This window comes from Megascapheus bottae, chromosome Y, assembly GCF_031878675.1.
Source record: "Megascapheus bottae isolate mThoBot1 chromosome Y, mThoBot2.hap1, whole genome shotgun sequence".
In the NCBI taxonomy this organism is placed as follows: domain Eukaryota; kingdom Metazoa; phylum Chordata; class Mammalia; order Rodentia; family Geomyidae; genus Megascapheus; species Megascapheus bottae.
In genome coordinates, this window is record NC_143548.1 from 9,179,112 (window position 1) to 9,199,216 (window position 20,105).

The 20,105-nt window shown below is 39.2% G+C and overlaps 1 protein-coding gene across 6 annotated transcripts; it reads right to left on the reverse strand.

Moving 5' to 3' along the window:
* Window positions 1–4,311: 4,311 nt before the first annotated feature.
* LOC150040302 (RNA-binding motif protein, Y chromosome, family 9-like) lies at window positions 4,312–18,385 on the reverse strand. 6 transcript variants are annotated; one of them, XR_016534011.1, is made up of 9 exons: window positions 18,201–18,378; window positions 16,020–16,132; window positions 15,541–15,647; window positions 12,668–12,842; window positions 10,140–10,292; window positions 6,313–6,427; window positions 5,953–6,068; window positions 5,823–5,875; window positions 5,391–5,421 (listed from the first exon to the last, which is right to left on the reverse strand). XR_016534011.1 is itself a non-coding variant. In XM_090327294.1 (7 exons), the coding sequence occupies exons 2-7, from the start codon at window positions 16,123–16,125 to the stop codon at window positions 5,272–5,274; spliced, it is 774 nt and encodes a 257-aa protein (XP_090183420.1). In that variant the 5' UTR covers window positions 16,126–16,132; window positions 18,310–18,385; the 3' UTR covers window positions 4,312–5,271. The 6 variants fall into 6 exon arrangements, 5 of the variants coding, with proteins under 5 accessions (XP_090183420.1, XP_090183424.1, XP_090183423.1 ...); XM_090327294.1 differs by lacking the exons at window positions 5,953–6,068; window positions 6,313–6,427 and having other exon boundaries at window positions 4,312–5,421; window positions 5,793–5,875; window positions 18,310–18,385; XM_090327298.1 differs by lacking the exons at window positions 5,953–6,068; window positions 6,313–6,427 and having other exon boundaries at window positions 4,312–5,421.
* Window positions 18,386–20,105: the final 1,720 nt, after the last annotated feature.

A 20,105-nucleotide genomic window follows, 5' to 3' on the forward strand; every position in this document is an offset into this window, starting at 1 on the left:
AAACTCAAATGGGAAAATCTTTCTCACACCTTCAGAATGCCTAATAAGCAAGACCCCAGAAGGAACTCTCCTAGGTACATAGTAGTAAAAACATTAGACTAGAATAACAAAGACATGATCCTTAATGCTGAAAAATCAAAGATCTTAAGAATCACTGCAGTCCTCTCCATGCAAACCCTAAAAACAAGAAAATCTGAAGACCAACAATTGCCAACCCAGAGTGATATATCCAGCCAAGATAGCATTTACACTTGAGGGAGAATATTTCATTTGAAAGAGAAGCTATATGAATATATGCACACTAAACTAGCATTAAAAACATATTAAATAATCAAGAACACATTTCTGAACAGCAAGAATTCCTATCAAGAAGCTATGGACCAAAGACTTAGAAAAAAATCTCATGAAATGAAATAAGCCAGACTCAAAGGAACATAGGCTCAGTAGTTTCCCTCATTTGTAATAATTAGTATAAACCTTGGGCTCTCCTAGCTGAGGTCTAGAATAGGACAAAACCTAGTTACATATTATTTCTCATCTCTTTTGTTGTCCTATGGTTATCTCATATTGTTAAACTATCTCACCTTGTTATCTGATATATTGTATATATGTTTGTTTATTTGAAATAGGACAGGGAAGTGGAAAAAAAAATGAGAAGATGCGGTGAGGGGAAAGAAATGGGGACCAAGACATGAGAAAGGGTAGCAATGTTTGTGAAGTAATGTACCTTCTATCTGGTGAATATAATATAACCGTTCTATTAATTATAATAAAATATATTGAAAAAGCTATCACCTATAAATGAATAGGCAACAAGGGAAGAGAGAGGGGGTGGAGAGAGGGAGAGAGAGAGGGGTGAAGGAAAGATAAATAATGACAGAGGACTCTAACCACTTCTCTCTAATTTTCCTAAGTGTGAACATGCTGAATAATCCAATCAAAAGACACATAACAGCAGATTGGCTTAAGAAGCAAGATCCACCAATAAGCTGTCTCCAAAACACCCACCTCACTGAAACTACATAATACAAAAGAGGTCAATTCATAACCAGAATATTACGGTTATAAACGTTTACTCCCCCAACATAGGAACACCTTAGTATATCAAGCAAACTGTCTTCGAGTTACTTGATAAGACAGACTTAAACACAGTCATAGTGGGAAACTTCAATATGCCACTCTCACCAAAAGACAGATCAACTCAGCAAAAGATAAGACTTCTCTGAGCTAAATGACACCATAACCTAGCTGGGCTTAATAAACAGAAACAGAGTCTTCTACCCAACAACAAAATGCTATACATTTAGCTCAGCAGAACTGGAACACATTCCAAAATAGATCAGATAGTAGTTCACACCAAAATTTTAAGTAGATACAAGAGGGCTGTTGAAATCCCCTGCATGCTAGCTGATCACAGTGGAATCAGAATATTTCTAAACAACATAATAAAGGGTAAAATTTATTCAAATACTTGGGAGCTGAACAACACACTTCTGAATAACTCCTGGGTTACAGAACAAATCAAAGAAGCAATACAAAACATTCTCAAATGTAATGAAAATCAAGATGTAACAAAAATCAAGGAACTTATGGGACACAGAAAAAGCAGTTTTAGTGGATGAATTTATCACACTAAGTGCCCATATTAAAAAGACAGAAGAAGCTCATGTAAACAACCTAAAGAAGCAATTGAAGCACAGGTTCAAGAACAGGTTAACTCTAAACTAGGAGAACAGAAATAAAACAAAATCAGAAATACTACAATGAAATAAGATCTACTATACATAAAATTAATATATAAAAATTTGGTTTTTTGAAAGAATCAATAAAATCGATAGATCCCCAGCAAGATTAATCAAAAATGGAGAGGGGAGACTCAAATAAACAAAATTAGAGATGCTACAGGGACAATCACAATTGAGACCCTTATCAATAAGCACTTTCTATTTTCAAAGAAACAGGAAAATTTAGTAGAAATGGATGATTTTAGAAAATAAATATAGGCTACCCATATTGAATCAAAAAGAGATAAGTCATCTAAAAAACTAGTATCACACAACGAGATAGTGTAAGCAATCAGAGACATCCTAACCCAAAAGAACCCAGGTCCAGATGGTTTCACTGCAGAATTCTGCAAGACTTTTAAAGATGAATTAATACGTATACTCTTGAAACTCTTACAAAGAAACAGAAGCACGAGTGTTACCAAACTAATTTTATGAAGCTAATATTACACTCATCCACAAACCAGGGAAAGATCCAACAGTAAAAAGGAAACTATACACCTATCTCTCTACTGAACACAAACACAAAGCTCCTCAATAAAATACCAGCCAACAAAATCCAGAAACAAATATACTATACACTATGATCCAGTAGGCTTCATCCCACAGTTGCGAGGCTGGTTTAACAGTAGCAAATCAATTAATGTAAATGCATCACATCAATAGAGTTAAGATTAAGAATCATATGATAATTTCTCTGGATGCTGAGGAGGAATTTGACAAAATATAGCATCCATTCATGTTGAAAGCACTACAAAAAATAGGAATAGGAGGTATATTGTTTAAAATAATGAAAGCCATTTATGACAGACCTACAGCCAGTATCATAGTAAATGGAGAAACACTAGAACCATTTACCTTAAAATCAGAAACAAAACAGGGATGACCACTTCTTTAGTATACTGCTAAAACCCTTAGCCAGAGCAATAAGGCAAGAGAAAGACATCAAAGGGATCCACATAGGAAAAGAAGAAATTAAACTATCCCTATTCGCAGGTGACATGATCTTATGTCTAAATGACCCAATAAACTCCTACAACTAATAAACCACTTTAGCAAAGTGGCAGGATACAAAGTCAACCTTCAAAAATCAGTTGCTTTTGTGTATGCCAACAATACACAAACAGAAGGAGAAATCAAGAAAAGGATCCCATTTTCAATAGCCCCACATGGAATAAAATAAGAATTAACCTAACCAAAGAGGTAAAACAATTATTTAATGAAAACTATAAAAGCCTAAAGAAATAAATTAAAGCGGCCATCAGCAAGTAGAAAGGCAAGATTGATCTACAAATTCAATGCAATCTCCATCAAAATCCCAAAGATATTCTTTACTGAAATAGAAGTGTCATCCAAAGTTTCATGTCACAGGATAAGATTTATCTAACAGGAATACAATAAATGTAAAAAATTTAATTAACCAAAACACTATGCTAGTTGAAATAAAGTTCTCACTTGGTTTATGCATATGTCCTTGTCTTTCTGTGTTTAGTTTGTCCATTTCTCCTTCCCTATTTCTGTGTAATGAAGAACTATGCATATATAAATACATTTATACAGTATGTATATGCACACAGGTGTGTACCTATAATCATAGTTATATGTGTATACCATACACATATGGTATATGCATGTTCAGATATATCTATACATTCATATATATAGGTACACCTATTTATAAATATAGGTGTGTAGATCTATGTGTGTGTATGTATAGGGAATCGATCCTCATAGGAAGAAAGACTAAATCTAGCAGTATGCAAAGAAAGAACATACACAGAGGCCTATCTCATATTTGTTTTACTCCTGACTTTGGAGTTAGCAGTTCTAGCATGCATATGTCAATGGCAAGTTTCAGGACACTACTGCTGGAAAAGGGACAGCACCCTGGAGTTCTAATCTCTGATCACAAAATACTACTCCTCCTCCTCTAGTTCCTCTTAGGCTGACCTGTATTAGAAGAGCCAGTGGGAAAAAAAGGAGGAAGTCCAAAGAGGTGTTACACGACCTAATTTGGAACACACAAAAATGATTTGTGCTTTCTCTCCATACAGTATTACAGAATTATCCTTCTAATAGAATACACACATTCCAGCATTACTGGTCTCCATCATTAATTGCTCTTTGAGTCTTGCCTTCCTCTTTCCAGTCTCCAGGTTGCAATCATGAATTTTTATCTTCCTGTTTGCAATACCAACCCTCCTGGCTTTCCTTCTTCCACTTTGTCCTTTGACATGTGTATTCAGTGTAAAATCTATCTGTTCTGCTTCTCCCCAAAGTATTCTAGTAAGCATCAGTATTGTTTTATAAGATTTGTTGATCATACTCGCTCAGTGCTTTTCCATTTCTTTCCCTCTCCATCCTCAATTGTCTCTCTTTCATGTTCACTTTTCCCTAGGTTCAAACTTAAATTTTGGTACTTTTCTCAAGTATGTGTGACCATAAACTGAGACAGTAGACAGCACTGTATCTATGTACTTTTATTCTATAAAATTACCAACAGACAAGGTACCTTATACAACACAAATAACACAACAAACTAAGTAACAGAAAGTACTGTTGGAGAAGGAGTCCAAACATGTTACTCCTCTGAAAACCTAGTGCACTGATTAACAAAATGAATAAAGGGGGCAGAAACCTGTTAAGGTGGGTGGGAATATGAATGTAGGAGAGACAGTTGGGAAAAGGCAATCATGTTCAATGTACATTATCAAAATGTTAACTATTTAACTTGACAGTAGATATGTGGTGGGGAAAATAATTGAGAAGAAGGGAGGGGGCAACATTGATCAAAATGCATTGTACTTGTCAGGCTTGGTATCTCACATCCATAACACTAAGTTATTCAGGAGCTTGAGGTCTCAGGATCCCAGTGGGAAGCCAGCCTGGCAGCCTGGGCAGGAGAGTCCAGAAGACTCTTATTTCCAATACCGCTCAGGCCTTGAACTCAGGCCCAGACACTGAGTTCAGGCCCAGAACAAAGCACACACAGAGACGCTTGTATGAGCACCCACATCCACACGCTCACATTTACCATACTTATAACCAGACTTACATAAGCACAACCTCTTTTGTAGCTCCTACTAATAAAATTTTAAGTAATGATTCTGACATTTAATCCCCCATCCTAACTTCCTTTTCTCAAGAAACATAAACACCATTGGATTACTTCAAATGTACTGTTTGTTCAGATGAAATATACCATTTTTAACGTGAACATAAATATACGCTGTTCCTCTAAACCAAAACATTTTTAGAAATACTCACTTAACATTGAAAAGTACTATTCTAGTTTTCTGTTGGAACATGAAGTTTGGTATGCAAGTGAAAGTACTAATACTTCTCACTCTCTTACAAGCCTTCCATCACAATCTCCCAATCTCCCAGGAACCTACACTCGCTGAGCTACTTTTGTGACTCATGAGGAGCCTGGTAAACCCTCTTCTGAGAAGGAAGAGGCCCTGTTTGTCTCACACCATATTCGCGATCACGAAAATGGGTATCTTTTTGGCTGCTTGCAGCATTTCCTTCTCTTCTTCTGCATTTTGTTGTGAGCTGCGGTTATCATCATAACGACTGTTTCCACCAAAGGTCCTGGTGAATTCTCGTGTAGTTGGTGCAGTATGGTGATTCTCTGCTGCAAGATCAAAGATGAGATGACATACTACTGTATGACAACACTGTTTTTGTATCATACATGAGTTATAAGTAGCATATGTCTTGAAATACTTAAATATGACATGCTGAAACTTGACAGAAATTCAAATTGTTAATGTTATATCTGCTTCATAGAGTTAAGTACTCTTTTACCCTATGCTGTGACAATTTTCCTTAAGGTAAAAAGTTATGAGGTACCTTATTCGGCTTTAAAATCGTTCTAAGGAAAAGCGATTAAGACATCACAAACATACTCAAAGTAACCAAAAGCTGACAGTAGATAGTAGTTTTCTCTGCTTGGGTAGCAATGTAATTCTGTCATTTACATGTCAACACTGGACTTTTCCTCACCACAACAGTCACCTGTGTCTTGATACGAACCTCCACTGGAATGATCATTTCTACCATGACTCCCATCATAGCCACCACGATCACTAAATTTAAAACAAAGGCAACAATCAATACAAGCATTACCAACTTCAGTTAGCATACTTAACAGAACGGGTAATACCTGTAGCTTTTAGAAGTACGTTTTTCTTTAGAGTAGTAACCTCTATAACTATTGTATGCATATTCTCTAGGTGCTCCAGCATAACCCTTGATGCCTCGAAAACTCAGGTGGTCTCTCTAGGGTAATTCAAAGTAGAAAATTAACTGACAGAACTCAAACAACTCTTGAAAAACAAGGAAAGTTCCTCCAAAGTAAAAATAGACAGATGAACTGAGTAGACGTTTCTCCAAATCACATAAACCAATGCCCAAAACACATGTGCAACAATTCAGAACACAACAGACAGCAAGAAAAATATGTATTCATCAGAAGAATTTATGCCTGTTGTTTCAAAACCTGTCATTTTGTTATCTTATTTACCTATCTTTAGTAGAATATGTATTGGCGCTTGGTGATGCATAGTCATCACTCTCAAAAGAGACTGGATTTCTGCGGGGCATCATTTCATAAGTTTCTCTCCCACACGACAATGAACCTTTAATTTTAAAATGCTGATGTCAGGTATTTCATGTTGAGAATGAATGAAATAAAATGAAAATTTAAACACTGTCCTAGCCTATGAGAAATATTTTTAAAGTATTTCAAAATATACCAACTTATTCCTCTCTCTAAAAAGTTACTTCCTAAATGTAATTTCTTTCACCTTTCCTGTGTAAACATATAATGTAATCACTGTTAGTATAAAGCACCCAAAGAACCTTAACTCCCCTATCAATGTGCTCCTAATGTTTTTAACATCTGTTGTTTCTTCTGATCTACTTGTTGTCAGGAATATTATAAACCATATGTAAATATGTGACATAATCATTCATATGTAAAGAAACACACACAGTGGTATGTTTCCATACATGAAAAATATACTGAATATACCTCACCTACCGCACTTTATCAAACAAGTGCCTTGTGTAGATGTGTATCGCCCACTTCACTCATCATATATACCCATTACCTTCTTTAGTAGTGTTATAACTGGACTTTGCTCTTTCAATATCAACACAATCCTTCAAGTGCAGTGAGGAATGTAGGGCCAACATAACGGAAATTCTCTTCTAATACTTACATGTTATTACCATCCTGGTTAAATTCATTTGATAGCTCCTCAGAAAAAAACTAAGTTTATACATGTTCTTACTTAAATTGTCACTTATCTTTTCAAAATACCATTTAAAGCCTCACAGTATACTTAGAGAGCTATTTGTTGCTTAAATGAGCAAATATTTTGTAGAATACATTAACATACATAAGAGAATCTTCTTGATTTAAAGTTACATTACATGAAGCATTATAGGCTTAAAATATCTAATAAGGAAAATACACTATGACACATCTCATCTGACATAGCTTACAAACATGCTGTGTCTTTTGGATTGAAAATAGCTTAGTGTACTTAGAAAAAAAAATCGTATTAAGTGAAATAAGCCAGACGCAACACAACATAGGCCCATTTGTCATAATCTCTTAGCAGAGATTTACAATAGAACAAAATCGAGAGACATAGGCCAAATAGTATGACAGTAAATGTAAGGACCACCAGGATAAGAAAACAAAAGCCATATAATGAGTGATTATTGTCCTTAAGGTACTATGTTATCTCTTTTGCTATCCCTTGGTTATCTCATATTGTTACAATATTTCACCTTGTTATCTGATATATTTTATATGTGTTTAATTGGTTATTTGAAATTGGATAGGAAAGGGGGGAAATCAAGATGAGTGCAGGAGGAGGGAGGGAAATGGTGACCATGTCATGAAAAAGGGTATCAATATTTGTGAAGTAATGCACCTTCTATCTGGTGAATATAATGTAATCAATTACAATTACAATAAAATATATGCGAAAAAGTTTACATCGCACATCATTTAGGCAAACATTCTCCATGCTACTGCTCATGAATAACAGTTTTTTTCTAAATCTTAGATGTTCCAATTTGAATAGTTCTTAAGATTTCAGATGTCTTTATACTTCTTTCTAGACCTATGCTTCAGAGATAAGACCAGTATTCACTTACATTGTAAAAAATTAATGCTCTGTCCTTACATTTAAACAACGTTTTACCATGTTTACTTTTTCTGTTCATTTAGTGTGTCTATGAAATGACTTGAAAATATAAGAGCAGAAAACAATAATGCAGAACATACACACTGTTTATTATTTAATTCCTATTAAATTTAACTCTCCATTCCTCAGCTTACAGAAACAATTCACCTATTTCTGAGATAAAAATGAGATCCTGGGGCCGGGAGTTTGGTCTAGTGGTAGAGTGATTGCCTAGCATGCACGAAGACCTGGATTCAATTCCTTGGTACCACATACATAGGAAAAAGCCAGAAGTGGTGCTGAGGCTCAGGTGGTAGAGCACTAGCCTTGAGAAAGTCCAAAGACAGTGCTCAGGCCCTAAGCTCAAGCTCAGAACTGGCTCACATCTATAATCCTAGCTGTGGTGGCTCACATCTATAATCCTAGCTGTGGTGGCTCACATCTATAATCCTAGCTACCCAGGAGTCAGAGATCTGAAGATCACTGTTCAAAGTCAGCCTGAGAACTGAAGGCTGTGAGACATCCAGTTAACCACCACAAAATTAACTGTCCAGTTAACCACCACAAAATCGCAAGTGGTACTGTGGCCCAGGGGTGGACCAGCAGCCTTGAGCTGAGAAGCTCAGTGACAACTCCCAGGTGCGGAGTTCAAGTCCCATCATAGACAAAAAAAATTTTGAAATCTTGTATTGACTTTTCACATGCAGAATACTGTACATCTACATTCATTCTAATTTGCCCTCATTTGGGGACTCCATAATAAGCTAGTGGAGCAAGATTCCCTTACTTTATGCTAATTTAGTTTCCTACTGTATGATGTCAATATTATGCAAAAGTTCACTGATACATATATATATGTACACAGATACAGAAATGAAGATATAAATATCTTTATAATATATATTTAATATGGAACATACATACTATGTCTTCTAAAATCATGTGTAAATAAAAATCTTCACAGGATAACTTACCTTCCTTATTACAAGAGCTAATCTATTTTGATTACTGTTCAATCTCCTAGCGGAAATATGCTTGTTGTTTATACCTTCTACACGTAAAATGTAAATATACCATAAAGTTCCTTCCTCCCAATTCAAAAGTTAAGCAAAAGTCCTAAGTTCATGACTTCCAAATTATTGGCTATCTTTTCAACTTTATGCCAGTATCTATCTATCTATACTTTTATCTCTTCTACTCAATCCTCATTTCCAGTTTTGCTATTTTAGTCATCTCAGGCTTACTTTGAATTCTGTGCTCAAGTAATTTCAATATTTCCATTAGGCATGTATTTGAGACTATAAATGTATGGCCATAGTGATTTATGTGCTTCTTATTGAAAAATGAATTGCATTTTGAGATTTACATGCAACTAAATAAATCTCTTATCACTTCAAGTTTGCCTCTTGTGATTTTGAATTTATTTCAAATACCATCTAGGCTTCTAGTGACTTCTTTTCTGCTCATGACAAATGATGTTTCACAGTAAGTTCATCCTGTATCATTTGATCTTATTATCCGTTCCTTTCAACAACACAATTCTTGGCAACATAAAGTGGATCACTATATTATGCCTTGATTTTGTTTTACTTAATCCAAGCCAATGAGTCACATTAAGCATCAATGTAATATGGCAGATGTAACTTGTAATTTTTACATAGAAATACAGATAGTTAATGGGCTTCCTATAGAGGTTAAGACTGATTATCATATTTGGGTTTGCCTTTTACCTATGACACAGAATTAAAAACTAGAGCAGACATACAAAAGAAGAAAACTCTCCTATGGAGAGCTCACATAAATTATTGAAAAGAAACATGAATAGCAGAGAATCCTGATAGAAATTTACACAGAAATTCTCCAAGAGATTTGAAAGCAAGCTCATCTTATAATGGTAGTAAACTGACTATTACACCAATATCCTAAAGAACTGATTAAAACCTATAACCATTGAATAGATATGTCTTAGAAATCTCAAAGATCACCTGATAAGGAAAGCACAACTGAGCTCTCAATCAAGTTGCCCACACCATTCTCACCACCTGTTTTGTTTCTTACACTCAAAGGACTTACCTGACCACAGCTTCATCTCATTCATATGATACTATACTCACTCACAAGAAGCTCTCTTTTACTAGGCAGTAGATACCTTGTTCTCTCACTTTAAAACTGCTTCCCACTGCAGCAGAACGATTAGATCTTTTAGGAGGAGGACTGGCAATTCTAGGAAATGGGATTCTTTTAACTAGTAAGGGTCTTCTGGGAGAGCTCATGTTGAAAATGGGACTATATCTGCTGCCACCTGAATTGAAAACAAAATCTTCTTAGTTAAGGAGCTACTATTTTACCTACCATTGTTTAACTTCTATTTATAAGTATTAAAAGTGCTATGTAGACATAATGTAGGATTAAAGCCCCATCAAACCCATAAAACTGAGAATTACCTTTTTATTTTCTTACTTTCTTTTTTTAAAGTTTGAGACTCGAATTTCAACTTGGTTCCTGATGCATTTTGCTCATTGGGTGTGTTCTACCAAATGAACCTCACCACTTCCAAACCCTAGAATTACATTTTTTTATTCAAGAGCAAGTTATAAAACTACCTCCAAATGCCAGTTTTAAAACCTGAAGACACATTTAAAGATATGTGAGAGAACTGGAGAGTAAAGAAGTAAGGAGAAGAAAGAATTACAACAATGTTGTACATGAAATATTAATTCTACTGATATCTACTCATCTAAGTCTGGTGTCAAAAACATGTTTTTGAACCCATTACTGACATGAACTCAAATTTCACCAAATGTAAGTTAAACTAGAGTATATAAGACACAGAAATTAGGCATAAAGAGGAAGTGCCCTGCACAGAATGTATATACAATGAACTGATAAAAGTAATCCTTCCATCACTTCTATTGTCTCTGTGTAACTGGAAATAATGTGTCCTTATATCAGGGCTGGGTGAAATTCCTTGAAAAGACAAAAAATGTATGCTCATATAAGCACAATGATCTTGGCCGGGAGTTTGGCCTAGTGGGTAAAGTGCTTGCCTAGCATGCATATGAAGACCCGGGTTCGATTCCTTGGTACCGCATAAATAGAAAAAAGCCCGAAGTGGTGCTGAGGCTCAAGTGGTAGAGCTCTAGCCTTGAGAAAGTCCAAGGACAGTGCTCAGGCCCTGAGCTCAAGTCCTGAACTGGCAAAAAAAAAAAAAAACACAATGATCTTTTGATTTTTGCTTCTAAATCAATTTACTGGACAAGGAAAGATGTATATATATATATATGTATCTAACTCACAACAAACACTGCATACTTTCCAGAGGAGTCTGCAGTTAATGACTAGAACTAACACTGGGCACTTTCATAAAATAAATGAATAAATAAAATGTTCACTACATATTTCATAATTTCCTTTTTAAAGCCAAACTATTCTTTTAAAAATGAAATAGTCTGGCCAGGAATTTGGTGTAGTGGTAGAGGGCTTGTCTAGCAAGTATGAACACCTGGGTTCTGTTGCTCATTATCACACATAAGGGAAAGAGCTGGAAGTGGTGCTGAGGACCAAATGGTAAAGCTCTAGCCTTGAGAAAGTCCAAGGACAGTGCTCAGGGCCTGAAATCAAGCCCAGCACTTGGGAGAAAAAAAAGTGAAATAGTAAGGACACCCTTTTACGAATAAATGAAAAAGAAATGTCTAGAAATCTTATGGCTCATTCTCTTCTAGTCATATGACACAAAGACATACAACATGAGTTTTCTAGGTCTTTCCCAAACCAAAGGCACATTTGAGAATGCCAGGCTCTAGTAAGTTCATAAAGTAAATTTAAACTTCAAGCTGTTGCTCAAGCTGTAGACAGAATCACAAAAGACACTTAACAAAAACAAATCAATTGCAAGACTAACCCTTCAAATTTAAATATTCATCAGAGGATAGGGGTGTCTCTATCTCTCTCTCTCCTTCCCTCCCTCTCTCCCTCCACCTCTGTCTTTCTCCCTCCCTCCCTCCCTCCGTGTGTGTGTGTGTGTGTGTGTGTGTGTGTGTGTGTGTGTGTGTGTGTGTGTGTCTCCCCAACCCAGGCCTTTGTTCCTTTCTGGAGGGATTCTGGTACTTGAAATCTAGACCTAATTGCTACATCTATCTCTGCAGCTCAAGGAAACTGCTCTATGATTTAAGCCACAGCACTGCTTCAGAGTGGGGGAATTATGCATAACTTTTTCTTTTCCAGTTGTGGGACCTGAACTGAGGGTCTAATCACTGTCCTTGAATTTTTCTCAAGGCTAGAGCAATATCACTTAAGCCACACCCAGCTCCACTTCCCACTGTTTTCTATGTATGTGGTACCCAGGAATGGAAGCAGGGCCTTCGTGCATGTTAGGCAAGCACTTCTACCACTAGACTAAGCTCCCAGCACATAATGACTTTTAAAAGAGAAAACTTGTTGAATGAATATAGACAGAATTTTACTTTTTGTTCTATTCCTATTATTGTCTGGCAACACCATAGTGAATTTAAAAGTATTTTGTGACAGAAGTCAATCTTACTTATTAAAATGCTTAGAACTACTTTTCTTATTAGCAGTAAATTTAAGTTCTGCTCATAGGGATGTAAGTGAGACTTAACTCTGTCTCTACAAACATCCTGGCTTTCAATCCTTCGTGTTGATCTTTTAAAACATTACCAAAGTTCCCTTCAGACGAAGAATGGCCTCTAGTTCCATCGTATCCTCCTCGTCCATAGCTCAGACTTCTTTGGGTCACTCTATTTCTTGAAATAGGTGGTTCTGTCCCTCTACCATAATTGGCAGAAGATGGTTTGCCAGCTGGCTCTACTTTAATTACTTTTCCATCCAACAACTGAAAAAATAAAAATCAATCATTCTACTGTAATGCAATCTAATTTGCTTTGAGTTTTATGTTGACACTTCATATTTTCTTGCAAATATAAGAAAGTTCAAACTATATGCTTCAAATTAACAACCATTTTCCATCAAGTGGAAGTGAATTCATTTTCCTTAACCTGAGATAAAGGTATCCAGAGCGAATGCACCTCCAGTCTGGCAAATATCATGTAACTCTTCTATTAATTACAATAAAATATATATATATAAAGAAAAAAAGCAGAGTATTAAAGTAAAACCCTTCCAAAAATAAAAGTATACAGACCACTTATTCAGAACACTCTGCTGGTACTGCATTAAGGTGTAACACAGAGGAAGAGCTGAATAAAACATGAGTTGGATGAAAGAATAAAACATTAGTTTACAGAGATGCTAATCTATCCTTCTATTTGCATTAAAACAAAATAAATCACTGATAATAATTCCTCTTGAGCTGTTAAATTTTGTGTATAGTTATCAAATGAGAGGCCAAAGAGAGTCAATTTCTATAAGGCAGATACATGAGGTAATATCATTAAGGATAAAGAGGAAGGGCTAAAGTATGGGGATAAAAGAATCAAAAAAGATGACAGAATTATGTAAGGAAAAAAGGAAAACAAACTACTCCAGAATAAATAGTGGCTTCATGACTTAGAACAGTGAGTTAAATTCTACTTCGGTATCAACACCCAAGAGACTCTTATTTCCACTTATCAGGCAAAACTTTAAGACTGACTGAAATAGAGCCACCTGTGTGAGAGGAAAATGGAGCAAGACTTGAAGACCTGAATACCAGTCTCAATATAGACACCAGAAAATCTAAAGAGGCTAGAGATTCACTACCTCTAGAATTTATAATCCTGGAAGATAGATAGACTGTCTTCAAGATGGAGAAAAAATAAGCCATCTATAATCACTACCATAAAATAAACAAGAGAGTGACTTACTGAAATCATTGTGTGTGAGAAATACAAAGAATTATAGGACAGAAAGGATCCATCAATTTGTTCATGTTAGTTTCCATCATATCCACATTTCTCAAAAATTCTGTGTGACCCTGCCTATGTGTCTTTTAAAGCTTTGATTTTCAGAAATACTTCTATGTTAGGAAAAATCCAGGTAATGTGCAGGAGGAGATTAGGAAGATAAAGGATCAGTGCAAAATTTTCAGAACAAGTTAGATGTCATTGTTAGTTAGAAAACTATAGGTAAGGTTGGCCAGGCAAAAAAGCAGTACTTTCAGCTTAAGAAAATATAGCAAAAGCAAGAGAGCCGGAGGCATGATGCAAGAAGTGAAACTGTCCACAAAAAAAACCACACAGTTTACTTAGGTAACTGAAATCTCTCTGTACATCATCTTTACACTTACAATAATAACAATTTTTAAGCATGTAGAATATCTGTTAAGAAGCAGTAGTTGAGTAGACAAACAAACAAAACACTCAGAAGGACCAGGAGCCTGTCTGAGTGGTAGAGCACTCGCCAAGCATGTGTGAGGCCATGGGCTCTATTCCTCAGAACCATATACACAGAAAAGCCTGAAGTGGCACTATTGACTCAACTGGCACAGACCTACCCTTGAGCAAAAAGTGTCCAAGGATATTGCACAGATTCAGAACTTAATTCCCAGGACTGGGAAACAATAACCTCACAGAAACAAACCCTCAGAAATCTTCCCACATTTTGTAATACATTTTAATTCTTTTCATTGTTTTCTTTCCTAATCTGTTCTGTCATTCCTTTCTGCACTTTTCCTATTTTTATGGTGTCACACTTACAACTCAAGATCTCAAGCCCATTGGACTGCTTCTCTTGATCTTTACAACTTTAGACAGACTTCTAACACCTGGAATGTTACATGTGATGGAGTCTCATGTAGTTGAAACTAAACTCCAGCAGATTTCAGCCATTTCCAATAGCTAGGATTACACAATGACCACTATTGCCCTGCAAGGGCTAACTGATGGAAAGCTAACATATTATTGAAGATGATCTTGGAATAGGAACATGAAACAAGATTATAGTATCTACTCAATAAGCTGTGTTATCTACTCCTTTCCCAAGATTATGGCCTGTGTTTGTACAGAGACTTGAACTCAAGATTTGTAAAATGTTGCTCAGGTTTTTCCTAGTCTAGTGCTTTCAGCCTTACTAGCTTTTAATTTTACTTCTTGTAACGTATGATAAAAAACATCATTTTCAATTTATTTTTTGCCAGTCCTGCTCTTGACCTCAGGGCCTAACCACTGTCCTTGGGCTTTCTCAAGCCTAGAGCTCTACCACTTGAGACTCAGCACCTCTTCTGGCTTATTTTCTATGTATGTGGTACTGTTGAATGGAACCCAGGTCTTGGTGAATGCTAGGCAAGCATTCTAACACTAGGCCAACTCCCGGCTCGGTTTCTTTGTTTTTAGGTGTCTAACACAATCATCTGTGGCCTCCATGGCCTGACTGCATCCTCTTTTAAAATGAATCCTAGGTTCATGAACTTTGAACCACAGGTACATGATTGACAGCCATTTCTGAGTATATTACAACACAAAGTGTCAATGGGGCCATATGGCATCATATCACCTTTTCACCACATCATCATATATTATGTCAACTGCAGAAAAGAAACTAATTTTGGCAAGTGCTGAATTTTGGCAAGTAGGATAATACTAAAAGATGCTTACTTTTCCATTCATCTCTTTGGCTGCGCACTGAGCATCCGCAGGGCTATCAAAGGTAATAAAAGCAAAGCCTCTAGACCTCTTCGTTTCCCCATTCTTCAGCAAAATAACTGCAATATACAGAAACCGTTTTAGTGTATGTAAGGACATGGAGAATAAAACGGCATGAACAGTGATTCCTTTTTAATACTATGCTGATGGGCACAGCAGTCAAAGCTTTCTTGACATCTATCCCTGTTACACATTCACTAATATTTCAGTAACAACAAGCCCATCACATTTCACATGTTTCCACAACACATTTGTTATTTTCATCTTCAGTGCTATCAGATGCTTAGGGCATTGCAGGGAGTCAGTGCTTCATTTAAAATCTAGTATTTGTCTTTCAAGTTTCAAGAACAGACATTTTGTTTGAACCATTTTCAGATTATTCATGTATTCAACATCTATTTACCCACACAGAGGCTTAAGCAAAGACCTACCTTCTGCTATGTGTCCAAACACACAAAAGATCCCTTTAAGGTCCTTTTCACTGGTGTCTGCACTAAGGCCTCCTACAAACAGTTTCCTAGGCTGATCAGATGCCATCCTTTTCCTGTAGGGTGCACACACACACACACACAGACACACACACACAAAATCAAAATCCAAGGTTTTCAGTGTGCTTAATACTCTAGTCAAGGAACCCGAAAAACTAGACCTTAATGAGTCTTACTTGAAACAACAAAATTTGTCACATATAAAGCACCGCTATGGCTGGCCTATTAGGTCAAAGTAAGAAGATATAGAAGATTGTGATAAATTTATTGCATGTACAATTTTAAGAATTGAAATGTTCAGGGTATCACTATTTCACTGGAACATGTTATATATTTGTGGGATACAAGACAGAAGATCAGACTGAGCAAATCAGAGTAGTCAACATGTACAGTGTTCACACTCCATTTCTCAGTAAGAGCACACTGCATGTAATGTTTGCAGTTTCAAAAACATAAGGACTCATGAACTCTCCATCACCATTTTATTTATTTATAGTTTTCAACGTTTTGCCAGTCCTGGGGTTTGAACTCAGGGCCTGAGCACTATCCTTGTACTTTCTCAAGGGTGGAGCTCTGCCACTTTGATCCACAGTAGCACTTCTGGCCTTTTTTTTTAATGTATGTGGTACCGAGGAATCAAACCCAGGTCTTGGTGCATGTAAGGCAGGCTCTGCACCACGAGGCCAAGCTCCTGGCACCTTGTATCAGCCTTTTAGAGTGACGTTTGCATCCTCAGCAGTTCACAATTACTAAAGACAGCATGTAGCCGTTAACTCCAGCAAGGCAGGCAGGAAACAGTTCCTCTGGGAAGTTCTGCAAGATGTAGGCACGCGTCATGTATGTTTCCTCTGTCTCCATTTAACATAGCCCTGGTGAGACTCTGTTCTCCAGCTCAGCCCCAGCGAACTGGGAGTGGCTGCGTGGCTCAGGTGGTTGAGCGCCAAAAGGGACAAGAGGTCAGGGTCAGCAAGTAGGCCCAGGGTCCAGGCCCGACCCACCAGCCACCCCCACCCTGCACCCCAAACACCATGACACACCCCCACCCCAACTCATCACCCAAGCTCAGCACCACACCCCACGCCCGCAGCACAGCACCACCTCGGGCCCTCCACCCCACCTCACCACCCCGGCCTCCACCGCAGCACCCGCCATTCCCGCTTCACCACCCACCCCACCTGACCACCCGGGCCTCCTTCCACCGCCATTCCCGCTTCACCACTCACACCCCACCTCACCACCCGGGCCTCCTTCCACCGCCATTCCCACTTCACCACTCACAGCCCACCTCACCACCCGGGCCTCCTTCCACCGCCATTCCCACTTCACCACTCACACCCCACCTCACCACCCGGGCCTCCTTCCACCGCCATTCCCACTTCACCACTCACAGCCCACCTCACCACCCGGGCCTCCTTCCACCGCCATTCCCACTTCACCACTCACAGCCCACCTCACCACCCGGGCCTCCTTCCACCGCCATTCCCGCTTCACCACTCACAGCCCACCTCACCACCCGGGCCTCCTTCCACCGCCATTCCCGCTTCACCACTCACACCCCACCTCACCCCGCACCCCACCTCACCACCCCGGGCCCTCCACCCCGCCCCAGTCCACCTCACCTCCGACCGCACGGAACCGCACACCGCACCTCCCCAGCTGCCCCTCCCACCGCAGCGCACTGCACCCCGCACCCCACCCCTCGGCCCCCTCACCACCCAGCCCACCGCACGTCCCGCCCCGCCCCCCAAAATGGCGGACCGTGGTTTGGGCAAGTGGGGAGAGCATTCGCTGTGGGAAAATCCCCGTCGCAGGAAGCCAGAGCCCCTCGCAGCAGGCCGAAGGCTTTCTAGACAACGGAGATTCTCCGCCGCGGACGTGGTTTTCCGCTGCTTTTCCTCGGGGACACCACAGAGTGTAAGCCCATCCCCCACTCGGGACAACTTCCAGCTCCGCGGGGTTTCCTTCCACGGAACCGGGCCCCAAGCCGGCTTTTAGCAGCCTGTGAGGCCCCGCTCCTCCCGACCCCCAGCCAACAATACCTTTTCGTGCACAGGTGAATCAGTGTCTACCGTGCTGAAAGGATGTGTCTAGGACGTCCGGTAAAACCTGAGGTACAACTCTTACAACGTCGGCGCCACAACGATTTCTCTCTTCACGGGAGAGGATTCAGCTTCGGACAGTCCCTGCCGCCGCTCAGAAATCGGTGCTGTACCCGTGTTCCTGTATTTCTTACCTTCTTTCCGGAGTCTCTATGGTGACGCGATGACCCGCTTCCCGCTTCCCGCTTCAGCGACCGCCCCCGCCTCGGCCCCACCCATTTGGCGTCCTGAAGGTCCCGGATGTAAGGGGCCAAGCGGTTGAGGAAGTCGGCATCGTGGGCGCTGTAACACGAAGGGGTGGGCCGCCGAGGGATTCTCGAGTTTTGGGCTCCACCGCGAGGGGAGGCAAAAGTAAAATGAAATGCTCAGTGTGAATGATGGTCCTTCTTCCCTGCCATTCCTTCACTATCAGCAAAGCTTGAGGAAGAGCCAGATGGCCTGGTACTAAAGAGCCGGTGAATCCCCCCGCCAAATATTGACATGATGTCCTCCCACGGGCCTCTGCCGGAGTACGACACACCCCAAAACGAAAGCCAGGAATCCAAAGCCTCCATTTCTTTCCTTCCACAGCCTGCCGATTAATTCCCGGTGTTCTTTTCTCAGTCCATGCTAATGTAGTAGTTGGACCCAAGATCTTCTCTCCTCTTAACTTGCGGGGGGCCTGCTGTTTGTGTCTGTACAAGTACTAGTGCTCCTCCAGTACTCATCTCCTGGCACGTTGGTTCAACGTGGAACCCTACTGCCCAGTCTCAGCCTCCTGAGGACCGACGCTCACAGGTACAGACCCACGGCGTCCTCCTCACCCTTTGTATCCACACCACTTCTGAACACGGACACTCCGCATCACACTGTTCGGTACTTTGCCCTACATACTGATCTGACAAGCATCGTGTATTGACTTATTAGCTTCAACACTTGTTCCCTTCAGAGAAATGACACCACTGCAACTGACGGTACATAGAATTGTATGCAGTTGCCCCGCTTTTAGAACACTGCATTTAAAATGAAGGTACTCTTCCGACTTGAGTACCATATCTGTGCCATGTATCCATATCCATACCCATATATACGGCATGCATATATACACATACATCTATATGCATATATGCATAGGTATGCCTATGTGTGTACATACGTGCACAAATTTCCGTATCCATAAACAAGCCATACGTAGATACATGTATAGATCTCACTGTGTACGTGTGTGTCTCTATGTGTGTGTTTGTATGGATTTATGCCTTTCTTTCTTTTTTCGCGTGAGTCCTGGGGCTGGACCTCAGGGCCTGGGCCCGGTCCTTGATCTCTGCACCCCTTCTGTTCCTTTCTGTGTAGCCGTGGTACCTAGGAGTCCAACCCCGAGCTTCCTGCATGCTAGACAAGCACTCTACCACAGGGCCTCACTCAAGGTCCAATTACAGTATTTTCTTATCAGAGGTCCTTTACTAGTAATACATTCTTCCTCTTTCAACCTATACGATCTGCGTACTTCACATTGTATTTCTACATGTTGACAGTAAGCAGTGTGTGCACATCACCGGAAAATCTTTCCTACAGATAATACTTTGTATGGTTGTTAACATAACAGATGTTAAAATACATTCTCCAAGCTGAAGTAGAATATTATGCAATCTTCTATGTTAATCAGTTCACTGTTAATCAGTGGAATGAAGTACCAAAATGTATTTAGTACCCACATGAATGCCACCACCCTGACAATACTGCAGTTTTTTCCATACCCGATTTGCCATAGCAAACGTAAATAAAGGATGGTAAAATATTTACCAGCATTATTGAATGCTGTGTCTGATATGAAATTAATCTTATCACCATAAAATTAGTTTCAGACCAACATAAATTTTGGGATACCTACAGTGTTATTATTTGATCAGCTTTATCACACAGGGAAACATTACAAAAATTACTTGAGAAA